The sequence below is a fragment of the Sphaeramia orbicularis genome, chromosome 5 (assembly GCF_902148855.1).
Source record: "Sphaeramia orbicularis chromosome 5, fSphaOr1.1, whole genome shotgun sequence".
Taxonomy (NCBI): domain Eukaryota; kingdom Metazoa; phylum Chordata; class Actinopteri; order Kurtiformes; family Apogonidae; genus Sphaeramia; species Sphaeramia orbicularis.
Window position 1 is genome coordinate 16,071,551 of NC_043961.1, and position 25,842 is coordinate 16,097,392.

A 25,842-nucleotide genomic window follows, 5' to 3' on the forward strand; every position below is an offset into this window, starting at 1 on the left:
TTTATTCCTCTTTAGGCATGAACAAAACAATGCAATTGAAAATTTTCTTCTGAAAAATAAATAAAAATTATTCAGAAAAAAAAAAAAAAAAAAAAAAACCATACAAAAAATACAATGGAAAAAAATTCTTATGAACCTATTTTTCATGAAGTTGCAAAAATGTCCACTTAGCTGGACACCACACGTTTAATTTTTGACGTACAGAAACATGTATTTACTGATAAATTGTGTGAAAACTATGGGTAACGCTTGTGATTCTGGGGGTTTATGCTCAGGAGAGATCTACATAATGTTACCAATTCATGTCAGAAAAGATATGTAGTGTCTTAAAACTTTAATAAAGATATGTGTTAAAAAAAAAAAAAAAACAACGAAAAGAACAACAAAATCCATGAATATACAAGAGAACAGCTGTAGAATAGCTGTCCACTGTAGTGACCACTATGCATGAAAGGGTTAAATTCTGTTCTAAGTAGTCTTAAAAGGGTCTTAAAAAGTCTTAAAGGAGTGATATTTTGCTTTGTAAAATGGAATTCTGCATTTTCAAACCTTTCCCTGTGGTCTACATAAACTGTAATGCTCTGCTTGGGTCTGAATTCTTCATTAATTCAACTCCACAGGTCCATCTTCAACCCTATTTCTGAGTAATGACACCAGAAAGGTGGTTTTGAGCGCTGGCCCTTTAAATGTGCATGAGCACCTTCAGGCCCCGCCCCCTCCAGGTTGTTGGCTGTACGCTCTGTCCCGTTCAACCAACAACTGAACATTTAGGTAATCAGCTCCAAGTTTGGACATATTTTCAGTTTTTACCACAACCGCTGCTGCTGATAAACAATTATGTCGTACTCTGAGAAATGTTCGTCAGAAGTCTTGACCTAAATGTGCAAATGTCGTGACGTAACTAGTTATAAAACGTAACAAATTAAGCAGGAATTAAAACAGGTTGATTTTTGCCCAAATGAATATAAAGATAGCTTTGCAGCACCTGGAGGGTTCAAATTCAAACTGTATGAACTATTAGGGTCCAAATACACAAATAAATGAACGAAAGACTGATAAAAGTGGGTTTAGATAATATGACCCCTTTAAATTTCACATATAAATGGTCTTATGCGTTTTACTTTTGCCTTTACACACCTTCAGACTGTTTTTACTTGAACCCAGTGGGATATTTTCTGTGTGCGATTCATAATAATCATATCGGGTGTGTTTGTGTAGATTACACAAAGCCTTGTGTCCTGGTCTTGTTTCCCGTCAGCCGCCCGAAACATAATTGCAGTATCGCTGACAGTGTCATCTACATATAAAGATTTCATTTGGATGTTTTTAGTGGAACGTTTTCTTCTTCAAATATCCATCTTATGCAAATTGCATGTTTGTCACTGGTGATACCAATAAACACTGTGTTCAGTTTTGCATAAAAAAGAATGCCTTAGCCGAACTAAAATTAGCATGAGGTTTCCTGTTTCTGGGCGGTTGTTGAAGCGTCCTCTGATGCTGTTAAAGTGAGTGGTTCAGGGAGACTTTTTTTTTTTTTTTTTGAAATAGATTGCCTATTGCGTCGTTCTTTGAATATGCATGTTTCCTCTGTCGCCACACAATGCCTCGGTTTCCTGTTGCTTAAAAGTTTCTGTAGTTTGAGGGGAAAATAAGGAGTTGAACTTTGTGCAGGGAGAATATGGAGGAATGGGACTGAAATGTAAAAACTTGAGGTTAAAGAATGAGGATGCTCTATGTTTGGGGATATCAGTTTATTAGTACAGATATTAACCCTCCGGTATCCGATCCAGCAAGGCCCTTACTAAGCACCAAGTGTGCCTTTTTGGCACACTTGTGGAATATGTCAAAAAAATGTTCATACAGTGTTGTTTTTAATTCTTTTAAACTGTTTTCTATTTCATCAACTTGAGCTGTAAATAAAAATACCAAATACTCATAATTGTCACATTTTTTAACCCTTTAAATGCCGTGTTTGTAATGTAAACAAACAAATTGTTTTTTTGGATGCAACGAAACGCAATTATTTTTTTTCAATATACTACATAAAAAGTGGATTAAATATCACTTGATTTTTTCATCCGGCATATGTCAATGATTAACTCCAACATTGGTTAATTTGCATTATTATTTTTGGTGTTAGGTCAACCATTCAAAAATACTAGCATCTGTCACCAAGTGTGTGTAAAATGCACACCTATAAATCAAACTGTTAATATTATATATTGATTAATTTTTCGGCTCTAATTTGATTTTATTTTTGTAAATCCAGGTCAGCCCTAATCATACATATCAAATGGAAGAAATAGTGCGTTTTAGGGCACACTTGGGAGACAGATGCTAGTCTGGTAATTTTCTTTGTTTGCAATGTGCAAATTTTAGTTGGTGGCCAGAATTTTAAAGATCATGCAAAAATTAACAAGTTTTGAATTTTAACCTTATTTAAATTATGAAAAATATATGAAGTTTTTCAAAACAAAGTGCAAAGTGTGCCTAAAAGGCGCACCCGGATACCGGAGGGTTAAGTATGTAGAAGCATGCATGTATCTAAACACTGAAACTGAAATCAGTATAATCTCAAAGGAAAGCTTAAAGTTTGCAAATGGTAAGGCAAGGCAGATTTATTTGTATAGCGCAATTCATACACACTGTAAGCCCAGATAAGTAGAGTTACTCCAAAATTTGAGGCACTTAAATGATTTGAGTAATGAATCAACAAATCAATTGGTTTAAGTAGGTTCAACTTTAATGCTAAAGTATTGAACTTAAACTACTAGAGTAGAAAACATTAAGAGACAAGTTATTTGTACTTTAAATCTGTTGTAAAATCACCCCACTATCCAACCATTCAACTCAGCATTTTAGGTTACTTTTCTACTACTACTTTTCTCAATTGCAGCCAGATTAATTTATCATTGATTAGACAACTTTTTTAAGTTAATCAAACTCAAAATCCTCTTCCTGACCAAAAATAGTTATGAAATTATTCAACTTAATATATTGTAGCATGAATGGAAGTTAGCTCAGTGTCATTTACCAGTACAGGAAGTGCTTTTAATTTGACAAGACATTAAGACCAATTGCAGCCAGATTAATTTATCATTGATTAAACAACTTTTTTTGTAAGTTAATCAAACTCAAAAATCCTATTTCCTGACCAAAATAGTTACTCCCAGTTACCAAACTTTTATAGTTACGTAAACAGGTTCAGTATCAGTCAAGGGTTATTTCCAGTTCTTTATAAGAAACAAAACACTGCACCTGTTTCCTGTAGGAATGGAGTTGGTCGATGTTAACCATGAGCAGGTTGTCGGCACAGAGATGCTAATATAAACGTCATATATCACATGAATACGACAGATCCGACACACTGAACCTTTAATAAAACACAAAAGGAACCAAACATTTAGTGTGTATAAATATATACTGTTACGCTAACCTGATTTGTGGCTCAGTAAATGTTCGGACTATGCCTCAGACCCAGAGTTTTCCTGGTATATGTGTTCCTCAGCCTAATGCAGTCTGTTTAGATGTATGCCTCTGTACCAAACATCAAGGCCTCAGCATGACAGTAAAGGCTACTGAGAAGTGCTAAGCAAGTAAACAAAAGTCTACTTTTTCGTCGCCGGTTGCTTATTAGCAGGGTAGTCTGCTGTTTGGTTAAAGAGGGTTCATATAGCCGCTATCTGTCATGACTTGCTAATAATATCACTGTTTGCAAGTTGCAAAACAAGGCAGGTCATGTTTTTTGTTGTTTCTTTTGTAAATAAATCCCCTGAAAAGACAGAATCTGACCTGCACTAATAGATTTTTGCTGTGTATCCTGATATATGTTATTCCTCGGAGCCCCATAGGCCAAGTGTATCATAAATACTTAAAACAGCAGCAAATGGGCATCAACCCACCGCTGCAAAGACTCTCTGTTGGATTAGTTCGTCTTATCTTACCTTTGACAAAACAACAAAGATCATTAAAAGAAGATGTAGACGTCTCAAGTCGATATTTGTGATGTGTTTTAACAGATGTTTAACTGATGGGAACAGTCCAGAGTGTGTGTTCAACCTGTTTGTTGTTTGGATGGTATTAGACAAAATTAAACGTCTTGGTAATTTGGCACAGACACAGTAGAAGACAGCATGGTTCACCTTTTACTTCTACCTGGGTGGACTGTTTAGATGCTCCGCTTCATCTTATTAACTCAGCGACCGATTGGCCACGAGCTACTGTGAAGGCACTGTGTCCGTTTTCGTGTTGTTGCCTTTGTTGTCGTCCTTATTGTCGTCATCTTTATCGTCGTCTTTGTCGTCATCTTCGTCATCATATTCATTGTCGTGGTCTTTGTCGTCGTCGTCGCCTTTGTCATTGTCTTTGTCGCCTTTGTTGCCTTAGTCCTCTTCGTCGTCTCATTGTCGTCTCAGTAATCACCTTTGTCATTGCCTTCATCGTTGCCTTTGTCGTTGCCTTTGTCGTCGTCCTTATCGTCGTCATCTTTGTCGACGTCTTCGTCATCATATTCATTGTCGTCTTTGTCGTCGTCGTCGCCTTTGTCATCGTCTTTGTCGCCTTCGTTGCCTTGTCCTCTTCGTCGCCTTTGTCGTTGCCTTTGTCATTGCCTTTGTCGTTGCCTCATTGTTGTCTTCGTTGTTGCCTTTGTTGTCGTCCTTATCGTCGTCATCTTTGCTGTTGTCTTCGTCATCATATTCATTGTCGTTGTCTTTGTCGTCATCGTTGCCTTTGTCATCGTCTTTGTCGCCTTCATCGTCGCCTTCGTCGTGCCTTCGTCGTTGCCTTTGTTGTCGTCCTTATCGTCATCATCTTTGCTGTTGTCTTCGTCATCATATTCGTTGTCGTCATCTTTGGTGCTGTCGTTGTCTTTATCGTCGTCTTCATTGTTGTCGCCTTTGTCATCGCCTTTGTCGTTGTTTATGTCGTTGCCTTTGTCGTGCCTTTGTCATTGCCTTTGCCATTGCCTTTGTCGTCATCTTTGTCTTCGCCTTTGTTGTCACCTTTGTCATCGTCTTTGTCGTCGCCTTTGTCATTGCCATTGTCATTGCCTTTGTCGCCGTCATCGTCTTCATTGTCGTCGTCTTTGGAATCATCGACGTTGCCTTCAATCGTCGCCTTCATCGTTGTTCTCATCTTGTCATCTTCATTGTCGTCGTCGTCTTCGTCGCCACCATTTGTTGTCATTTTGGTGTCACCTTTGTCATCGCCGTAGTTGTCGCCTTGGTTGTCGCCTTCATCATCATCTTGCTGCCGTCTTTGTTAGCAATTTTTTAAACATCGTCTCCTAACAAAACTACTAGTCTGATCCATTTAAATTTTTTTTTACATTTAGCTTCCTTGGGACGTTGTCTACAATGTTTGTTTCAACAGTTTTGAGAAATTTAGATTTTTTAAATTTTTACGAATTTTCAAATATTAAAACTGTGCTGTGCTAATACTGGTCCATATTTAGATGGTTTATAACATGTCATGCTTAGACATATCAATATAGGTTACTACTGAGCACTGATAGGAAGTCAGAAACTCGAGGTCACCAATGTTTAGAGACATAAATCTACTCTGACTTCATTCCAAGTTCTAAGCATATCTTTGCCTGATTTTCAGATGGGGGGGGGGGGGGTGTTTTACTGTGGTCTGGTTAATAATCCCAGTCTGACAATTTACACCCTAACCCCTGCAACATTATTAGATATCAAACCAAACTACATTTTTACTTGGTTTTTGATTTTCTGAAAAACTAACACAGTGGAAATAACAGTACAGGGTGGGGAAGCAACATTTACAATATTTTGAGGCAGGGATTGAAAGACAGTGTATGACCAATTAGTTTATTGAAAGTCATGAGAATTTATTTGCCACAAGAAATTGACATAATAGAAAATGCTTTTATTCTATGTGTCTCCTTCTTTCTCAATAACTGCCTTCACACAGTTCCTGAAACTTACGCAGTGTTCCTCAGATATTCGGGTGACAACTCTCCCATTCTTCTTTAATAGTATCTTCCAGACTTTCTGGTAATAGTTTGCTCATAGTCTTCTCTTCTTTCCATTATAACAGTCTTTATGGACACTCCAACTATTTTTGAAATCTCCTTTGGTGTGACGAGTGCATTCAGCAAATCACACACTCTTTGCCGTTTGCTTTCCTGATTACTCATATGGGCAAAAGTTTGTGAAAAGGTATGGATAATAGTGTTAGGTATGATTATGACATCAATATTGTTTTGGTTTCAAAACAATTGACGTAGTGCCTGCTGAGAAAAACAACTAAATGTTCATTGTAAATTTTGCTTCCCCACCCTGTATGTGACTATCAACATGACACAGTTCTACATAAAACTAAACATATGCATGTAAGAAACGTCAAAAAGTATGATCCCTGTTCCTAGAAATGTGATCTGAAGAAAATAAAAACACATCCTTTGTTAAAAGAGTGTAGACTCTTGACTTACTCTCCAAATCGTTTACTTTGGCTGGTGCTTTTGTCAAACACCTCAAGCCTCAGATCAAGAGGAAACCTTTCAGAATAAGTGCCTCTACACCTCAGTTTCATGTTCTTTAAAAATAGATACAACATATATATATATATATATATATATATATATATATATAATATATATCTATAATATATATATATATATATATATATATATATATTTCCTCGCCTGTAAAGGCTTTTGTCAAAGGCACACTCAACACTCTATTCTAGATATGGAGGTCAATGCACTGAGAAGTACTTCAAATAAAACACTTCTATAATGTCTGAGGGGCTTTAACTAGAACAGACTCACCTTTGTAATGTTGTCATGGTTATTAGTTTCGAGTATGTTCTGAAGAAGCATTTTATATATTGAGGGTAAAGGTTTAATGAAAATTACATTTAGGTGGAAGTGAAAGTCAGACATTTTGACCCTTGATGACTAATAAAACCACTTTCACTTCCACATACTTACAGCGTACATGTACTACTTTAACGTCAAAGCATTCCGGTGCAGAAAATGTTCAGTCTTGTGATGTTTGAACCATATTTTTGACGAAAAATTAATCATTCTAAATCCATTATTCAGTGTGACAGCAGATTGGAGCCCACACATCCAAAGGGAAAAACTCACTATTCAAAACAAATTTCTTACGGCTTAGATTGCTGTTTTCCTCAGATTTCATAAGTGTTAAAAGATTTCTTTTCACTTGGGGTAAAATTTGACAAAAATCCACAGTAAGTGACTTATACTCATATCTGTTGATTGGCATTTTCACTGCTTCCAATTCCTTGACTTCGACCCATAAAGACCCAAACATCCACCACCGACCAGAACCAACTACTGATATGAATGTTCAATGCCTGTTGATCCACTAATCCTATCAGTACATGTAAAGAACTGGGGTAAAATCAGTTATTCATATTTTCAATGTCATCAGATATGACCCATTTGGACATTCAGAGGCTCTGTAGTTACCATGGAAACACCGTCATCTTTTACCAACATTATTCACCAGTAAAACCAATGGAGTTGGATCAATGGACAGTGGATGGACACACTGGGTTTTTACATCATCAATGATATTTTTGCTAAAAATTACACTTTTTTTCAGTTTTCTCTAAGCTTTTATGACCATCTACATAAAAAGTAATTAATGTGATAATCCTAAAACAAGATAAGATGACATAATACTTAAGTAGTCCCACGACAAGGAAATTTGCAGTGTTGCGGCGACATAAGGATAGTAAATTAAACCACTGATAGTATAAAACATACGAGGGAGAGGTCCAAAATGTTTAAAACTCGTTTAAGACGAAGACGGTGTCGAAGACGGCCTTGGTAATTCTACAAAGAAGGACTGTATCCATGGAAACATAGATTCAAAAGTGTTTAGACTCTAGTGGAGCTTATGCAAAAAAATGATTTTGTTATTTTATATAATAATTTTGTTGAACGTGGAAACACCGTCATCTTCTACACACTGATTCACCAGTAAAACCAATGGAGTTGGATCATGACAGTGGATGGACAACACTGGTTTTATATCATCAATGATATTTGTTTGCTGAAAATTACACTTTTTTTCAGTTTCTCTAAGCTTTTATGACCATCTACATAAGAAGTAAATTAAATGCGATAATCCTAAAATAAGATGACATAATACTTAATTAGTCCCACGACAAGGAAATTTGCAGTGTTATGGCTAAAGAAGGCTAGTAAAATTAAACCACTAATAGTATAAAACATACGAGGGAGAGTCAGTATGTTTAGACACATTTAAGCCAAAGACTATGTTGAAGACAGCCTTGGTAATTCTACAAAGAAGGACTGTATCCATGGAAACATAGATTCCAAAAGTGTTTAGACTCTAGTGGAGCTTATGCAAAAAAATGATTTTGTTATTTTATATAATAATTTTGTTGAACGTGGAAACACCGTCATCTTCTACAACATTGATTCACCAGTAAAACCAATGGAGTTGGATCAATGACAGTGGATGGACACACTGGGTTTTTATATCATCAGTGATATTTTTTGCTGAAAATTACACTTTTTTTCAGTTTTCTCTAAGCTTTTATGACCATCTACATAAAAAGTAAATTAAATGTGATAATCCTAAAACAAGATAAGATGACATAATACTTAATTAGTCCCACGACAAGGAAATTTGCAGTGTTGCGGCGACATAAGGATAGTAAATTAAACCACTGATAGTATAAAACATACGAGGGAGAGTCAAAATGTTTAAACTCGTTTAAGACGAAGACTGTGTCGAGACGGCCTTGGTAATTCTACAAAGAAGGACTGTATCCATGGAAACATAGATTCCAAAAGTGTTTAGACTCTAGTGGAGCTTATGCAAAAAAATGATTTTGTTATTTTATATAATAATTTTTGTTGAACGTGGAAACACCGTCATCTTCTACAACATTGATTCCCAGTAAAACCAATGGAGTTGGATCAATGACAGTGGATGGACACACTGGGTTTTTACATCATCAATGATATTTTTTTGCTGAAAATTACACTTTTTTTCAGTTTTCTCTAAGCTTTATGACCATCTACATTATAAGTAAATTAAATGTGATATCCTAAAACAAGATAAGATGACATAATACTTAATTAGTCCCACAACAAGGAAATTTGCAGTGTTGCGGCGACATAAGGATAGTAAAATTAAACCACTGATAGTATAAAACATACGAGGGAGAGTCAAAATGTTTAGACACGTTTAAGACGAAGACTGTGTCGAAGACGGCCTCGGTAATTCTACAAAGAAGGACTGTATCCATGAAACATAGATTCCAAAAGTGTTTAGACTCTAGTGGAGCTTATGTAGAAAAATGATTTTGTTATTTCATATTAGAATTTGTTGACGTGGAAACACCGTCATCTTCTACAACATTGATTCACCAGTAAAACCAATGGAGTTGGATCAATGACAGTGGATGGACACACTGGGTTTATGTTCAGTTAATGATAGATTTTGCTGAAAAAGTCACTTTTTCTTCCGCTTTCTCTGTTTCTGATTTAATAACCCTCAACTTAATCGGACCGTTAATGATCAGTTAAAAGCAATGATCAATAATTTAAAGGGGTCATATTTTGCTAAACCCACTTTTATTAGTTTTGGTTCATTTATTTGTGTATTTGGACCCTAATAGTTCATAAAGTTTGAATTTGAACCGTCCAGGTGCTGCAAAGCTATCTTTATATTCATTCCAGCAAAAATTCGAGTGGATTTCTACAACCCGTGTCAATTTCTGCTTAATTTGTTACGTTTTATAACTGGCTACATCAATGACATTTGCACATATAAGGTCAAGACTTCCGATGAACATTTCTCAGAGTACGACATAATTGTTGTATGTCCAAACTTCGAGCCGATTACCTAAAATGTTCAGTTGTTGGTTGAACGGGACAGAGCAGCACAGCCAACAACCTGGAGGGGCGGGGCTTGAAGTGGCTCATGTGCATTTAAGGGCCAGCGCTCCAAACCACCTTTTTGGTGTCATTACTCAGAAATAGGGTTGAAGATGGACCTGTGGAGTTGAATTAATGAAGAATTCAGACCCAAGCAGAGCAGTTACAGTTTATGTAGACCACAGGGACATGTTTGAAAATGATAATTCCATTTAAAAAAGCAAAATATCACTCCTTTAAATGAAGCAAAATACATGATTTTCACTGAACAACCCGGAAATAGAGAGAATAATATTTACATTTACATTTATGCATTTGGCAGATGCTTTTTTCCAAAGCAACTTACAGGGGAAAACCAATCAAATCAATCAATCAAATTTTATTATTGTAAATGGACGTAATATTGGTTTGAAACTGTTCTTATTTTAGTTCCAAACTCTCTGTGTAACACTGTGTGTAATGCACATGTATAAATAATATGTCAAGGCATAATATTGTTAAAATTGCTCTTATTTTTCTCTTAAATTAAAATGTTCAGGTTATTCACATCTTTTTTTGTGAAAAGATAATTTGTAAATGTAAATATTTTCATAATTTATGTTATTTTTTGCAATAAAACAATGAGAAAATCTTGTGGTTGTCATTATTTACAGGTTAAAAAGGAAATATACAATGCCAAATATTCAAATAGTATTAAATAGTAAAAGACAAAAAAAACAAAAAAACTGTAACAGTAACAGTAAAGTAAAGCTATTCTTTTACTGGTCCGACCCATTTACACAATATTATAATAAATGGTGATAAAATCACTTAAATAGAGTAAAAATTAATTTTAGGAACTGCCACAAAAGTACCACTGGGTTTTACAAGTTCAATACGTAATTCTAAATTAAGATAAGATTTTTATTTTTTATTATTAGTCCTATAACAGGGAAATTGCAGCGTTACAGCAGCACAGGGACAGTTATATTAAACACTAATAGTATAAACCACATCTACAGGCCTAGACCAATTTTATTTATAAGTAGCACTGGGTTAAAAAATGAAAAGAGTCGAGCTGCGGTAAACAAATAAGAGTAATCACATCTGTTATTTTTCCTCGTCTTCTGAGTTTGGCGGATACTTTGGAAATGGTGGTGGAAACACAGCGCTTTAATGGGCCGCCTGGTGTTGAAAACCGAGACTGGTGTTGTGTCACTTAGAACAAAAAGCTCTAACCACATGAAACCGAGTGATTAAACCTCCGCATCGGACACATAATATCTGACACGGCTGGAACAAATAAGTAAATAAAAGGCATAACAAGCAAAGCTGACAAAAGCAAATGAGGGTGTTTTTCCAGGCGATTGTTCAGTATAAATCAGGCTCTATATCCTATTACCTCACACCTTAATAGCCGTTAAAGACGCGTCTCGCCTCAAATCAGTCTTCTTGTTGTGACAGGAGGTTGCAATTGATATGTTTTGTCTTCTTGTGCTGTTTTTTTTGTTTTGTTTTCTATTTCTATCCAGAGGTGTCAAACTCATTTTCTTCCACGTTCCACTTTCAGCCATATTTAATCTCAAATGGGTTGGACCAGTAAAATAATAACTTACTGTTAAAGTTTTTTGTTTTTTTCTTTCACTATTTAACACTATTTGAACATTTTGCATTGTATATTTCCTTTTTTAACCTATAAATAATGACAACTACAAGATTTTCTTGTTGTTTTAGTGCAAAAAATAACAATAAATTATGAAAATATTTACAGGGTGGGGAAGCAAAATTTACAATGAACATTTAGTTGTTTTTTCTCAGCAGACACTACGTCAATTGTTTTGAAACCAAACATATATTGATGTCATAATCATACCTAACACTATTATCCATACCTTTTCACAAACTTTTGCCCATATGAGTAATCAGGAAAGCAAACGTCGAAGAGTGTGTGATTTGCTGAATGCACTCGTCACACCAAAGGAGATTTCAAAAATAGTTGGAGTGTCCATAAAGACTGTTTATAATGGAAAGAAGAGAATGACTATGAGCAAAACTATTACGAGAAAGTCTGGAAGATACTATTAAAGAAGAATGGGAGAAGTTGTCACCCGAATATTTGAGGAACACTTGCGCAAGTTTCAGGAAGTGTGTGAAGGCAGTTATTGAGAAAGAAGGAGGACACATAGAATAAAAACATTTTCTATTATGGAAATTTTCTTGTGGCAAATAATTCTCATGACTTTGAATAAACTAATTGGTCATACACTGTCTTTCAATCCCTGCCTCAAATATTGTAAATTTTGCTTCCCCACCCTGTGCATTTACAAACTATCTTTTCACAACCTGAAAATGTTTAATTTAGGAGAAAAATAAGAGCAATTTTAACAATATTAATACCTCGATATATCATTTATACATGTGCATTACACGCAGTGTTACACAGACATAATATTGTTGAAATTTTGGAGTTCGGAACTAAAATAAGAACAGTTTCAACAATATTACATCTCATCTTATTATTGCCAGGACACTCTTGCAAACAAGGTTTTAATCTCAATGAGTTTTTTCGAAATGAATAACACACTTACAGATCACAGTGGATCTACAAACGCACAAAATATTTAGTAACAGGCAGAATATTGGTACAATTGCACTTAATTTTCTTTACATTTCAGGTTGTTCATATTGGTTCAGGTTATTCACATTTTATTGTTTAGTGAGTAATATATATATTTTTTTATATTAACCCATAAAGACTCAAACAGCCACTGTCAACCAAAACCATCCACTGATCTAAACTGTTAAATACCTGTTGATCCACTAATCCTATCAATCCATGTAAATAATTGGTGTAAATACAGTTTTTCATCTTTCATCGTCGTCAGATATGGCTCCATTGTTACCATGGAAACACCGTCATCTTCCACAACATTGATTCACCAGTAAAACCCATGGAGTTGGATCAATGACAGTGGATGGAAATGCCTGGTTTATGTTCAGTTAATGTTATATTTGACAGAAAAAGTCACTTTTCTTCAGTTTTCTCTGTTTTTGATACAATAACCCTCAACTTTAATCTGAGCTTTTATGAACATTTCCATGATCAGTGAATCAAATGTAGGAAAATACCAGATTTATGCTGATAAAATGCAAAATACAGAAGATAATATAAGATAAATCGCTTAAGAAAGGTTAAATGAAAAAAAAAAAAAAAAAAAAAAAAAACTGACACAAAAGTAGCAGTGGGTCTTTATGGGTTAAACCAAGATGAAAATTTGTAGTTGTCATATTTGTATGTTATTATGTTATTTTATTTTAGATCTTATTGGTCTATATATGTATATATTTCCTTCCTTGAGTTAGTTATTAATTGTTTATTTATTCGCTAGCACAACTAAGAAAGGCATTGGTAAAAGATTATATGTGTATTTGTATGTGTGTATATGTATAAACGTATATATGTGTATATGGATGAATGAGTGTGTGTGTATGTGTGTTTGTGTGTGTGTGAATAGATATATAAATGTAGAAGAGTAATGTAAAAGGAAGAGGGACATATATTATTAATAATATTGTAGGGAGAGGGGGTGGGATTAAATAAGTTATACTTCTTCCCACCCCTTTTCGGGCATGTAAATGGAATTATTGTGCTTTCTTCTGTCTAAGATTCTTATGATTCTTGATATTTGTATTATTACGTATGTTTTGCAAGTGCATATATGTTAAATTTCATTGCATGTTCGGAATAAATCACTAAATCACTAAATATGTGGAACCTGAACTAAATCGATTGTTAAAATCTTCAGTGTATTTTTTACACTTTGGAAATTCATCCCGTGGGCCGATTGGACCCTTGGTGGGCCTGTTTTGGCCCACGGACCACCTGTTTGACACCCCTGCTCTAATCACTTTGAGCAGCATCGACCTGTTTGTGCGTCTGTCTTATTGGCTTGCTTCACCAGCCGCCGCCATCTGAGTTGGAATAACATCGAGTCGTCTTTTTGGTTGTCGTCCCTCAGTGAGCGGCGTCCTGCAGAGTCCTGTCTTCACCAAACAGCCTGGAAGCATCGTGTATCCTGTGGAGACGGTGGAGAAGAACAGGGAGGTGGTGTTCAGCTGCGAAGCCCAGGGAAGCCCACCGCCCCTTTACAGGTGGGTTAATCCAATTCACTGCCAACGCACAGGATCAGGGACGGAATGGGAAATGAATATAAACTTTGTGGACAAAAGTATGTGGACACGTTGAATTCTGGTGTTTTCTTTTCTTAACAGGGGTCTGGGATACAAAAGAATGATGACAAATGTCAGAATATAGTTTTATACTAGGATAAATATCATTGCATTAGTTAGTTTGGTTTAAATAAATACAGTATATTTCTTAAATCCTCATGAACAGGACATCTTACAGTTGTAGACATGATGTGTCCTATATTTATGTCCATATAGTGTGTGTGTGTGTGTGTGTGCGTGTCTAGTATGGAGGGTGGGAGGGAGGGGTTTTCTTTGTAATTGTTTTTCTGTTTTTATTGTGTAATTGTTTTTAATTCTGTAAAGCACTTTGTGTTGCACCTGTGCATGAAAAGCGCTTTATAAATAAAGGTTGATTGATTGATATAGCAGTGTTTTTCAACCTTGGGGTCGGGACCCTACATTGGTCGCCTGAAATTTCTAGTAACTGATAAAAATAAAAATAAAACCTTACTCTTAAAAATATGTGGTGAGTTGACAGACACAATCTTAATCCATAAAAGACCTGACAAACTGTTAGTCTGAAACTGAAGCACTGTGGTTCTGTTTATCTTTCAAAATGTTCATTGTGGTCAGTTTCAGATGCTGCAGCTCTTTCATAATTCATAGTTTGAGTTCTTGTTAGTTCAGTATTAATTGTCAGCCTTGTAAATCCAAGCTGGACTGACTGTACATATCCTGACCAAGGAAAATCTAATTCACACTTTGTGCAGTAATCTACACCTGGCTTTTCTGCCTCCGTCCATAATAATATACATTATATAGACTAACTGTCATCTAAAATTAATGTTTATTTGAAACATAGTATAGCAAACTATTACATGATCAAAAACAAATAAGTTTTAGCAAAAAAAAAAAAAAAAAAGGCTCTGTTTTAAATGTCTGGGGTCGCCAGAAAGTTTTGATGTTAAAATGGGGTCACGAGCCAAAAAAGGTTGGAAACCACTGCCATATAGATTGCTATTTTGTTTATTAACATCAATATTTCCTTAAAGTTTAATGTTAGATTTTTCGTCCTCAGTGAGATGTGAAGAAAGTAGATGGTTAGTTGTGGTAGAAAATTATTATTTACAGTCAGAGCATGAAAAATATTTTAGAAATTTAAAGGTAGAACATTTAAAATCGTTGTCATGGATAAAAAAAAAATAAATAAAAAAAAAAAATCAATGTTGAGAGAAATTAAGTCAAAATCATTTGGAAGCAAAGATAACAATTTAAACCAAACCAATGCAATGATATTTATCCCATTATAAAACTATATTCTGACATTTGTTATTATTGTTTTGTATCCCAGACCCCTGTTAGAAATGAAACACCTGAATTCAACATGTCCACATACTTTTGTCCATATAGTGTAAGTTCCAGGTAATGAAGGTTCCTGGTGATGTGGTTTTCTTACAGTGTAAGATGCATGTAATTATTATATTGTATATGGCCTTCAGCAAGGTAATGCTCCACACTTATGTATTAATAGTGTTTCTACTTTTTAGTGTATTTGGATGAATAACTCAGATCTGATCAGAATAGATGCTGATAGAATAGCCTTGTTCTTTCCATTGACATCTGAGCATGCTCAGTTCACCCCCCGCCACCTGCAGAGTGGAGGGTAAAACACAGAGCAGTGAGTGAGCCCGACTCACTGTAAAAATAAATGTTTGTTTTTTTTGTTTTTTGTTTTTTTTTTTGTTTTTAACAAAGTTTCCTTGTGTTATTTGTTTTTACTGTTGTTTGTAGTGTTGTGGTGATTTTCCTTTTTTTTTTTTTTTAAATACTGTGTTTTTACCTAGTTTTGACCATGTAACTGCTTTCCTTGACTACAAACAGGTATTTAAAAATTTATATTAACAAAAAATCAAGTTGTCAGAATATTCATAGATATAAAAAATTTTAACAAAAATAATCAAACTCTGAACTGACCTATGAAAAAAATTTGCAAAAAATTTCTAAATGAATGAAAATGAACAAATTAATGAAGAAAATGAACAAAAAAAATAACCACAAAATTAAAGAAAAGTACAAATATGAATCAAAATCAAGAAATGAGTGAAAAGAACAAAAATAAGTCACAAATAATCAACAAAATCAAGTGAAATTAACTATCAAAGGTGTTACAGTTCACAATTTATGTTCATCATTCTAGTGTTGAGGTGATTTTCATTTTCTTGTTGATTTAGTTAGTTATTTAGTTATTTATTTACTGTGTTTTTCCTGACTTTTGACTGTGTAACTGCATTTTGGAGTTAGAAAAAGGAGATTTTGTAAAGATTTAGATTTAGAAAAAATAGGCCAAAACAAAAACTACTGGGCCCAAATTCAACTACTTGTTGCATATTTTATTCTTTTTTTTTTTTTTTTTTTTTTTTTACTTCATTTTCACGTTATTTATTATTTTGTAAATATTCTATTAATTTTTGTTCATTTAGTTGCTAATTTTGTTCATTTTCCTCCATTTTTTTTTTTTATTTTATGATTATTTCTTCAATTGTGCTCAGTTTGTGGCTTATTTTGTTCATGTTACTTATTATTTTATTAGTTTATTATTCATTTTTGTTCATTTTATTGGTCATGTTGGCTGTGGTGCCAAAGTGTGATCAGAGACATTAGAGCTGAAAACTCACGATCAGATCATGACAAATGGACGTTAATGCAAAGACTGAACAAGTGTCACTGTGTCAAAGTTAGAAAGGAGATCATTTTTGACTGAAACTCAGATGTGGGTCAGTGTTTTGATATAACAATCTCCTGTAGATATGAGTTTTCCCTGCTTCAGATCTTTTTATATATTTCTCCGGTGTGTTTCAGATCCGTCCCTCTTCTCCTGCTGTTCATCTTTTAGTTTGTTTTCCAGTTGTGAAACCTTGTAAACCGTGATCTGAAAACTCGGCTGCATATGTTGGAGCAAAAAAAAAAAATAAATAAAAACAACCCATCAAACCGATCGTCTCATGTATACGCTCAGACGTTTCAAAATAAAGATTCATCCTTTCAAGTTTCAGCTTTTCAGAACTGTTCTTCCAGCATATGCTCGACGGGTTTCCGATCAGCGTTTACAAGGTTTCAAACCTGGAAAACCAACTGATGCAGAGGAAACTTGGGAAATAGGTGGAAACATGAAATAAAGTTAGCAGAGATTGTACTTTTGTCATATCACACCTGACATCACACCAACTTCCAAAACTGCTGCAAAATATTGAATCTGTAATACAACTTTAACATGTGCAAGAACTGAATTTCAACTGTTTTTAATCAGTGTCAGATTTATCCCATTTAATTATTGATTTCTCTTAACGTCCTTCAGTTATTAGACAACCAACAGCTTCATCCTGTCTGTTGTGTTTTTTCCAAATCAGCCAATATGTGATACTTAATTCTGAATTACTTCCTGTTCCATCATATTTTCCCCAGTTCATTAAATTTAAAGTGAGGAGAAAAACAGCAAAATACTAGAGAAATAAGGAAAAATGAACCAAAAACCCTTGAAATATGACCTAAAAATGAACAAATCCTTCTCAAATGGAAATAAAATGAGCACAATACCAGAAAAATAAGGAGAAAATGAACAAAAAACCCTTGAAAAATGGCATAAAAGTGAACAAATCCTTCTAAAATGAGAATAAAATGAGCAAAATACTTGAAAAATGAGGAAATTTTTTTTGCCAAAAACCCTTGAAATATGGCATAAAAGTGAACAAAACCTTCCAAAATCAGAATAAAATGAGCAAAATACGAGAAAAATAAGGAAAAACTTTTCCAAAAACCCTTGAAAAATGGCGTAAAAGTGAAAAAATCCTTCTAAAATGAGAATAAAATGAGCAAAATACTTGGAAAATAAGGAAAAATTTTACCAAAAACCCTTGAAAAATGGCATAGAAGTGAACAAATCCTTCTAAAATGAGAATAAAATGAGCAAAATATTTGAAAAATAAGGAAAAAAGTTTACCAAAAACCCTTGAAAAATGGCATAGAAGTGAACAAATCCTTCTAAAATGAGAAGAAAATGAGCAAAATATTTGAAAAATAAGGAAAAAAGTTACCAAAATCCCTTGAGATATGGCATAAAAGTGAAACAAATCCTTCTAAAATGAGAAGAAAATGAGCAAAATACTTGAAAAATTAGGAAAATTTTTACCAAAAACCCTTGAAATATGGCATAAAAATGAACAAATCCTTGTAAAATGGGAATAAAATGAACAAAATACAACCCATCGAACCGATCGGTCTCATGTATACGCTCAGACATTTCAAAAATAAAGATTCATCCTTTCAAGTTTCAGCTTTTCAGAACTGTTTTTCCAGCATAAAATACAAATACTAGAAAAAATTAGGAGAATTCCTTGTTTCATAACATCCAGAACCCTGTATTTAGTCTGTTAACCCTCAAAAACCAAAACCACCTACTGATCTAAACTGTTTAATACCTGTTGATCCATTAATCTTGTCAATTCATGTAAGTAATTGGTGTAAAATGCAGTTTCACCTTATTTATTCATAGGAAAAAATTTACAAAAACTTGTAAAATGAGAATAAAAAGAGTAAAATACTAGAGAAATAAGGGAAGAATTAACCAAAAACCCTTGAATTTTGGCATAAAGTGCTGAAAATGACACTTTTTCTTCAGTTTTATCTGCACTTTTATGATAATCTACATTATAAGTAAATTAAATACGATAATCCTAAAATAATGGTGATAATGTATAAGAAATATAACATCATATATTAACCACCAATCATTATAGCTTGTACACATTTCTTATCTGTAGTCTAGAGTTTGTGTATATTTTAGTAGTATTTGTATATTTAATATTTTATCTGTAGTTTTTTTTGTACATTACCAATATTTCTTAGTATTTTGTTTGATATATAAAATTATATAATCTTTTTTGCACTTTAAGTATGTGCTGCTAAACCGATTTTTATTGTTCCTTAACAATGATAGTAATAATAGTAATAAAGATCTATTCTATTCTATTCTATTCTGTTCTATTCTAGCAGTCAGTACAAAGACTAATAATGAACAACTACAGAAAATGTATGTAAAAAAGCAAATTATAGAAAATATTGAGTTTCACTGTAAAATATAGAGGATGATCATGTAATAAATGTGGAGAAAAGTCATTTGGAACAAAAACAGTTCCAGGTCTTTAAGGGTTAAAAGTGCCAATAAACCGATGCAGTAAATTTGGTAGAAAAAAAACTACAGCTATAAACGGTCCTTAATAAAATCTTTATATTATTGAGTAACCTTTGGCAAAATGACACTGGCAGGATAATGAAGGAAGGCATTGACATTCTGTAAATGAGGTATTTGTGATGTGTTCAATAGATGAGAGTTAAAAGCAGAGGATGAGGCTGATTGGACTTAATTCTGTTTAGGATAAAGTCAAGACAATTAGCTGATTATCACAGATTTAACCCAAAGGACTGTACACACATAGTGGAAAAGAAATCCGACAGAAAATAACCTTTGGGTTTGGACTGAAAAAAGCAGAATGGGAAAAAGAGAAGAATAAAACGGATGGATGGATGGATGGAATGGTTGAAATCAAAGAATGGATGGATGGATGGATGGATGGATGGATGGATGGATGGATGGATGGATGGATGGATGGATGGATGGATGGATGGAATGGTTGAAATCAAAGAATGGATGGATGGATGGATGGATGGATGATGATGGAATGGTTGAAATCAAAGAATGGATGGATGGATGGAAGAATGGATGGATAGACAGACGGACGGACTGGATGGATAGATGGATGGATGATGGAATGGTTGAAATCAAAGAATGGATGGATGGATGGATGGATGGAAGAATGGATGGATGGATGGGCGGACAGACGGACTGGATGGATGGATGGATGGATGGAATGGTTGAAATCAAAGAATGGATGGATGGATGGATGGATGGATGATGATGGAATGGTTGAAATCAAAGAATGGATGGATGGATGGAAGAATGGATGGATAGACAGACGGACGGACTGGATGGATAGATGGATGGATGGATGGAATGGTTGAAATCAAAGAATGGATGGATGGATGGATGGATGGATGGGTGGATGGATGGAAGAATGGATGGATGGATGGGCGGACAGACGGACTGGATGGATGGATGGATGGATGGATGGAATGGTTGAAATCAAAGAATGGATGGATGGATGGATGGATGGATGGACGGATGGATGGATGGATGGATGGACAGACGTAATGGATGGATGGATGGATGGATGGATGGATGGAATGGTTGAAATCAAAGAATGGATGGATGGATGGATGGATGGATGGATGGGTGGATGGATGGATGGGTAGGTGGACAGACAGAATGGATGGATGGATGGATAGAAATGAAGAACTGGATGGATGGACGGATGGACGGACGGACAGATGGATAGACAGATGGATGGATGGTGACGCAGTAGTTTTTGATATTTTTCATGTAAAACTATTTGAGTCTAAATGTTGCCCTCAGTCTGTTTCAGATGGAGTTTAAACCTTTAGAATTCTGTGTAATATTTGTGTGAAACTTGTCTGGTTCAGAAGTTCTGAGTCTAACAGCCGTGGACTGTCCATCTGTGACGCCCTTCACCTCACCCTTCTGTTTAGACACTTCAGGTTATTCACATTTTTTGTGCAAGCATGATTTAAAAATTAAAAGATTTTCATGTAATTTTCCTTTTTTTTTTTTTTTACACTAAATCAAGATCCACTTTCGATCCAGTTGGTCTGTATTCAGTCCCTGAACTGCATTGATTTTGATTTTGACACCGTTGATCGTTAATATCTTGAGTGAAATTGTTTCAGTAAAATTCTATAAATGATAAGAACCTATAAATAATGTCAATACAAAAGTTTTTTTCTACTGTTTTAGAATGAAAAACTAAAATAACATCTGGAAAAATGTTTATATCTACAAACTATCCTTTAAAAATGTGAATATCATGAACAAATTTGAAATTTCGTAAGATAAATAAATGTTATTTTAACAACATTCTGCCTCAGTTTCACATTTACACACGTGCATCATAACGTACAGATCACAGCGGATCTACAAATAAACTAAAACATGGAATAACAGACAGAATATTGGTACAAATACACAGACTTCTGTTAAGACATGTTCAGGTCTTACATTCACATTTCACATATTCACATTTTTTGTGCAAGAATGGTTTAAAAATTAAAGATTTTCATGTAATTTTCCTTTTTTTTAATACACTAAATCAAGATCCACTTGCAATCCAATTGGTCTGTATTTAGAATAGAATAGAATAGAATAGAATAGAATAGAATAGAATAAAAAAATAAAATAAAATAAAATAAAATAGAATAGAATAGAATAGAATAAAATAGAATAAATAAAATAAAATAGAATAGAATAGAATAGAATAGAATAAAATAGAATAGAATAGAATAGAATAGAATAAATAAAATAAATAGAATAGAATAAAACAAAATAAAATAGAATAAAATAAAATAGAATAAAGTAAAATAAAATAAAATTAAATTAAATAGAATGCCTTTAATGTCACTATACACATTGGGATTTCAAAAGCAGCTCCTTCAGTGCAGACATACATAGAATAAAAAGCATAAAAACCATAGATTTCAATAGTAAATAAATGTGTGTGTCCTAACATAAAATAAGTTAAAATAAGTTATATATACAGTATGAAATATTAAAAATTTCACAGTATTGTGGTCAGAAGTAGTACATATTAATTGCACACATTTGGTCCCTGAACTAGAATGATTTTGACACCGTTAATTGTTAATATCTTCAGTGTAATTTTTTTTTCAGTAAAATACTATAAATGATAAGATAACCTATAAATAATATTAGTTCAAAACTTTTGTCTATGTTTTATAGTGGAAAAAGTAAAATCCTACTGTGAAAACATTGACATCTACAGAGTGTACTTGAACATAACATGAACACATATAAACACCCTCACACGCTGTTAAAATAAACAAAATAACCCTGTTTCTCTGCTGTGATATTATACAAACTCCAGTTTTTTCTTGTTTCTGTTTAAATGTAGCTCAGTGTTTGCTGGATATTTAAGATGATGCTACTTGTTTAATGAAAAACATGGTTGACAAGACTATTTCTCATCTTAGGAAAAAAAAAACAAAAAACAAAAAAAACAAGACTCATTTCCTCGATACAAGTTGTTTTTTTTTGTTTTTTTTCTTTCTTTCTTGATATTCCTTAGTTGCAGTGTACAGTAATTAGAACAGTCTGTTTGGCACTCGATGTAAAAGGCAGAAGCAGAAGGAGCGCTGGGCTTGTTCTGAGCCGCTCTTTAATCACTGTAATTCTTTACAATACAGTGGAAGATGAATACAGCGGCATGACACAATTATGGATTTGCAGCTTTTTTAAGACTCAAACTCACTCACGGGCTCAGAAATGAAGCTCGTCACTGACATCATGTGTTCTTCTGATCGCAGACGGTTTAATCCATGGCACGTATGATGTTCAACCATAAACCCACCAGAGAAATGAAAGAAGTCTGGAGATAAACCCCAGAGACACTGGGTTTAGACCAACCCTTTACTTTATTGATTTATTGATTTATTTATTCATTCATTCATTCATTTATTATAATCTAAATGACTGATTTTTTTATTTGATTTAGTGATTTATCATGAACATGCAATTATTTATTTATTTATTTGTTTATTATTCATTCATTTATTCATTCATTCTAATCTAAATGACTGATTTTTGATTTGATTTACTGATTTATCATGAACATGCATTTATTTATTTATTTATTCATTCATTCATGCATTCACCCATGCATTCATTCATTCATTCATTCATTATAATCTAAATGACTGATTCTTGATTTGATTTAGTGATTTATCATGAACATGCATTTATTTATTTATTTATTTATTTATTTATTTATTTATTTATTTATTTATTTATTTATTTATTTATTCATTATTCATTCATTGATTCATTCATTGATTCATTCATTGATTCATTGATTCTAATCTAAATGACTGATTTTTTATTTGATTTACTGATTTATCATGAACATGCAATTATTCATTCATTCATTCATCCATCCATTCATTCATCCATTCATTCATTCTAATCTAAATGAGTGATTCTTGATTTGATTTAGTGATTTATCATTAACATGCATTTATTTATTTATTTATTTTATTTTATTTTATTTATTTATTATTCATTCATTCATTCATTCATTCTAATCTAAATGACTGATTTTTTTATTTGATTTAGTGATTTATCAAGAACATGCATTTACCTATCTATCTATCTATCTATCTATCTATCTATCTATCTATCTATCTATCTATCTATCTATCTATCTATCTATCTATCTATCTATCTATCTATCTATCTATCTATCTATCTATCTATCTATCTATTATTTATTCATTCATTCATTCATTCTAATCTAAATGACTGATTTTTGATTTGATTTAGTGATTTATCATGAAATGCATTTATTTATTTATTTATTCATTCATTCATTCATTCATTATAATCTAAATGACTGATTTTTGATTTGATTTAATGATTTATTATGAACATGCATTTATTTATTTATTTTATTTTATTACCTCCGCCAAGGAGGTTATGTTTTTGCCAGGGTTTGTCTGTCTGTTTGTTTGTTTGTTTGTTTGTTTGTTTGTTTGTTTGTTTGTCTGTCTGTCTGTTTGTCTGTCCGTTAGTGTGCAACATAACTCAAAAAGTTATGGACAGATGTTGATGAAATTTTCAGGGTTTGTTGGAAATGGGATAAGGAAGAAATGATTAAATTTTGGTGGTGATCGGGGGTGGGGGGGCCCCACGGGGGGGGCCACTGATCAGCCTTGGCGGAGGTCTGCGCTCTCCGAGTGCTTCTAGTTTTATTTATATATTTTGAATATGCAACAAAACCAAAAGAATAAAATAAGCAACAAAAGGAACAAAACAGCCAAAGGGATCAATAAAAATAAATAATAAACTAACAAAATAATAAGTAACATGAACAAAATAAGACACAAACTGGACAAAATTGAAGAAAAAAATAATAAAACTAGATCAGCACTCGGGGAGCGCAGACCTCTGCCAAGGCAGATCAGTGCCCCCCCACCTCCCCCCATTACCACCAAAATTAAATCATTTGTTCCTTGTGCCAGTATCAATATTTCCTGAAATTTTCATCCACATTCGTCCATAACTTTTTGAGTTATCTTGCACACGGACAGACAGGTAATGAAATAATTACCTCCGCCAAGGAGGTTATGTTTTTGTTGGTGTTGGTTTGTTTGTCTGTGTGCAAGATAACTCAAAAAGTTATGGACGAATGTGGATGAAAATTTCAGGAAATGTTGATACTGGCACAAGGAACAAATGATTAAATTTTGGTGGTAATGGGGGGGCGGGGGGGGGGGGGGGGGGGGCACTGATCTGCCTTGGTGGAGGTCTGTGCTCTCTGAGTGCTTTTCTAGAAAAGTTTCTAGAAATGTTTACAAATGCATAATTACATTTAGAAAAGCAAAACATCACTCCTTTAAAGAAAAAAGATGTTTAGTGTGGAGATGGAACTATTCCTCAACTGTAGGAACCAAATCGGCCAGTTAGACATGCCTCAGTTTCTCAGAACTGTGCAGATACACACACACACACACACACACACACACACTCTTAGGTCTTCCAGTGTTATAATACAGGTTTTACTGGTCCGGTCCACTTCAGATCATAGACTCTATGAACGTTCCCCTGAACTAACATGAGTTCGACGGTCCTGCTTCATATCATTGGAGTTCATAGTTTTCAGCGCAGGTAAAGCGTCCATGTGTCGGGTGTTGCCATGGTGACGTCCGATCCTGAGTGAAACCCCTCCAGGATTTGTCACTCGAGGCACCGTCGTAGTCTTGGCTTTGTTGTGTCGAAGCACCCGTAAAGACCCGTTCATCCCCGTAAACCGGTCTGAGCTGACGGGGATCACAGGAATGTAGATTTGTGAATGTGGCTCTGCCGTCCAAACCCCCGCATGGACACGTGTCCTGCCGACCCGGAGCCCACCGATACGTGTTAAGCTCCGCGTCTACAGAGTTCACAGAGCAGCCCAGGTTTTCCTCCCACGGTCCATTAGTCTGCGGAAAAGGCCGGATTCGCCGAGTCGGAGCGGCGTCTCTGCAAACTCAAAGTTCAAGTCAATCATGTTTGCTCAGTGAAATTGCCGGATTGAGATTTGGAGGGATTGGAACGTTTAATACTTGGGCCTTAGCCAGCTTAGAGGACGACCTAATCAGCTGTTTCCTGTCAAGGTCGTGTCAGAGCTACCGCCGCCGCTGCTGCCTTAGGCGTGAGGCGGAAAGTGGCTAAAGTTCATCAGCTGTTCTTCTAATGTGACAGTTTGAGCAGCGGTGTTTGCATTACAACCTGATGGATGCACTCTACATATATGTATATAAACCCTTTAACCCCCCAGACATGATTTTTGTTGTGAATGTGCATCTGTTTCAGGTTCATAAAAGCTGTTGTGAGTATGTGTTTGTGTTCCTTTACTTCAGTGGTTTTGTTTTACTGTGTGTTTTAGGGTCAAAACAGGTGGAATAACCGAAAAAGACAAAAGAGAGGAATTAAAGTTTGACAGGTTTGGACTAAATAAGGCACTAGAATGTACATCAGTAGGAGATTTAGGATGTTGAACATGAACTGTGAACTAGAACACACTGAA

The 25,842-nt window shown here is 34.3% G+C and overlaps 1 protein-coding gene across 1 annotated transcript in view; it reads left to right on the forward strand.

Annotated features, from left to right (window-relative positions):
• Positions 1 to 6,713: 6,713 nt before the first annotated feature.
• The window catches only part of LOC115419505 (contactin-3-like), a 243,382-nt gene continuing 224,253 nt past the window's right edge, over positions 6,714 to 25,842 (forward strand). The window contains exons 1-2 of the mRNA XM_030134320.1: positions 6,714 to 6,735; positions 13,864 to 14,038. Of these exons, the coding sequence (XP_029990180.1) occupies positions 6,714 to 6,735; positions 13,864 to 14,038 (197 nt within the window). The remainder of the gene's footprint in view (positions 6,736 to 13,863; positions 14,039 to 25,842) is intronic.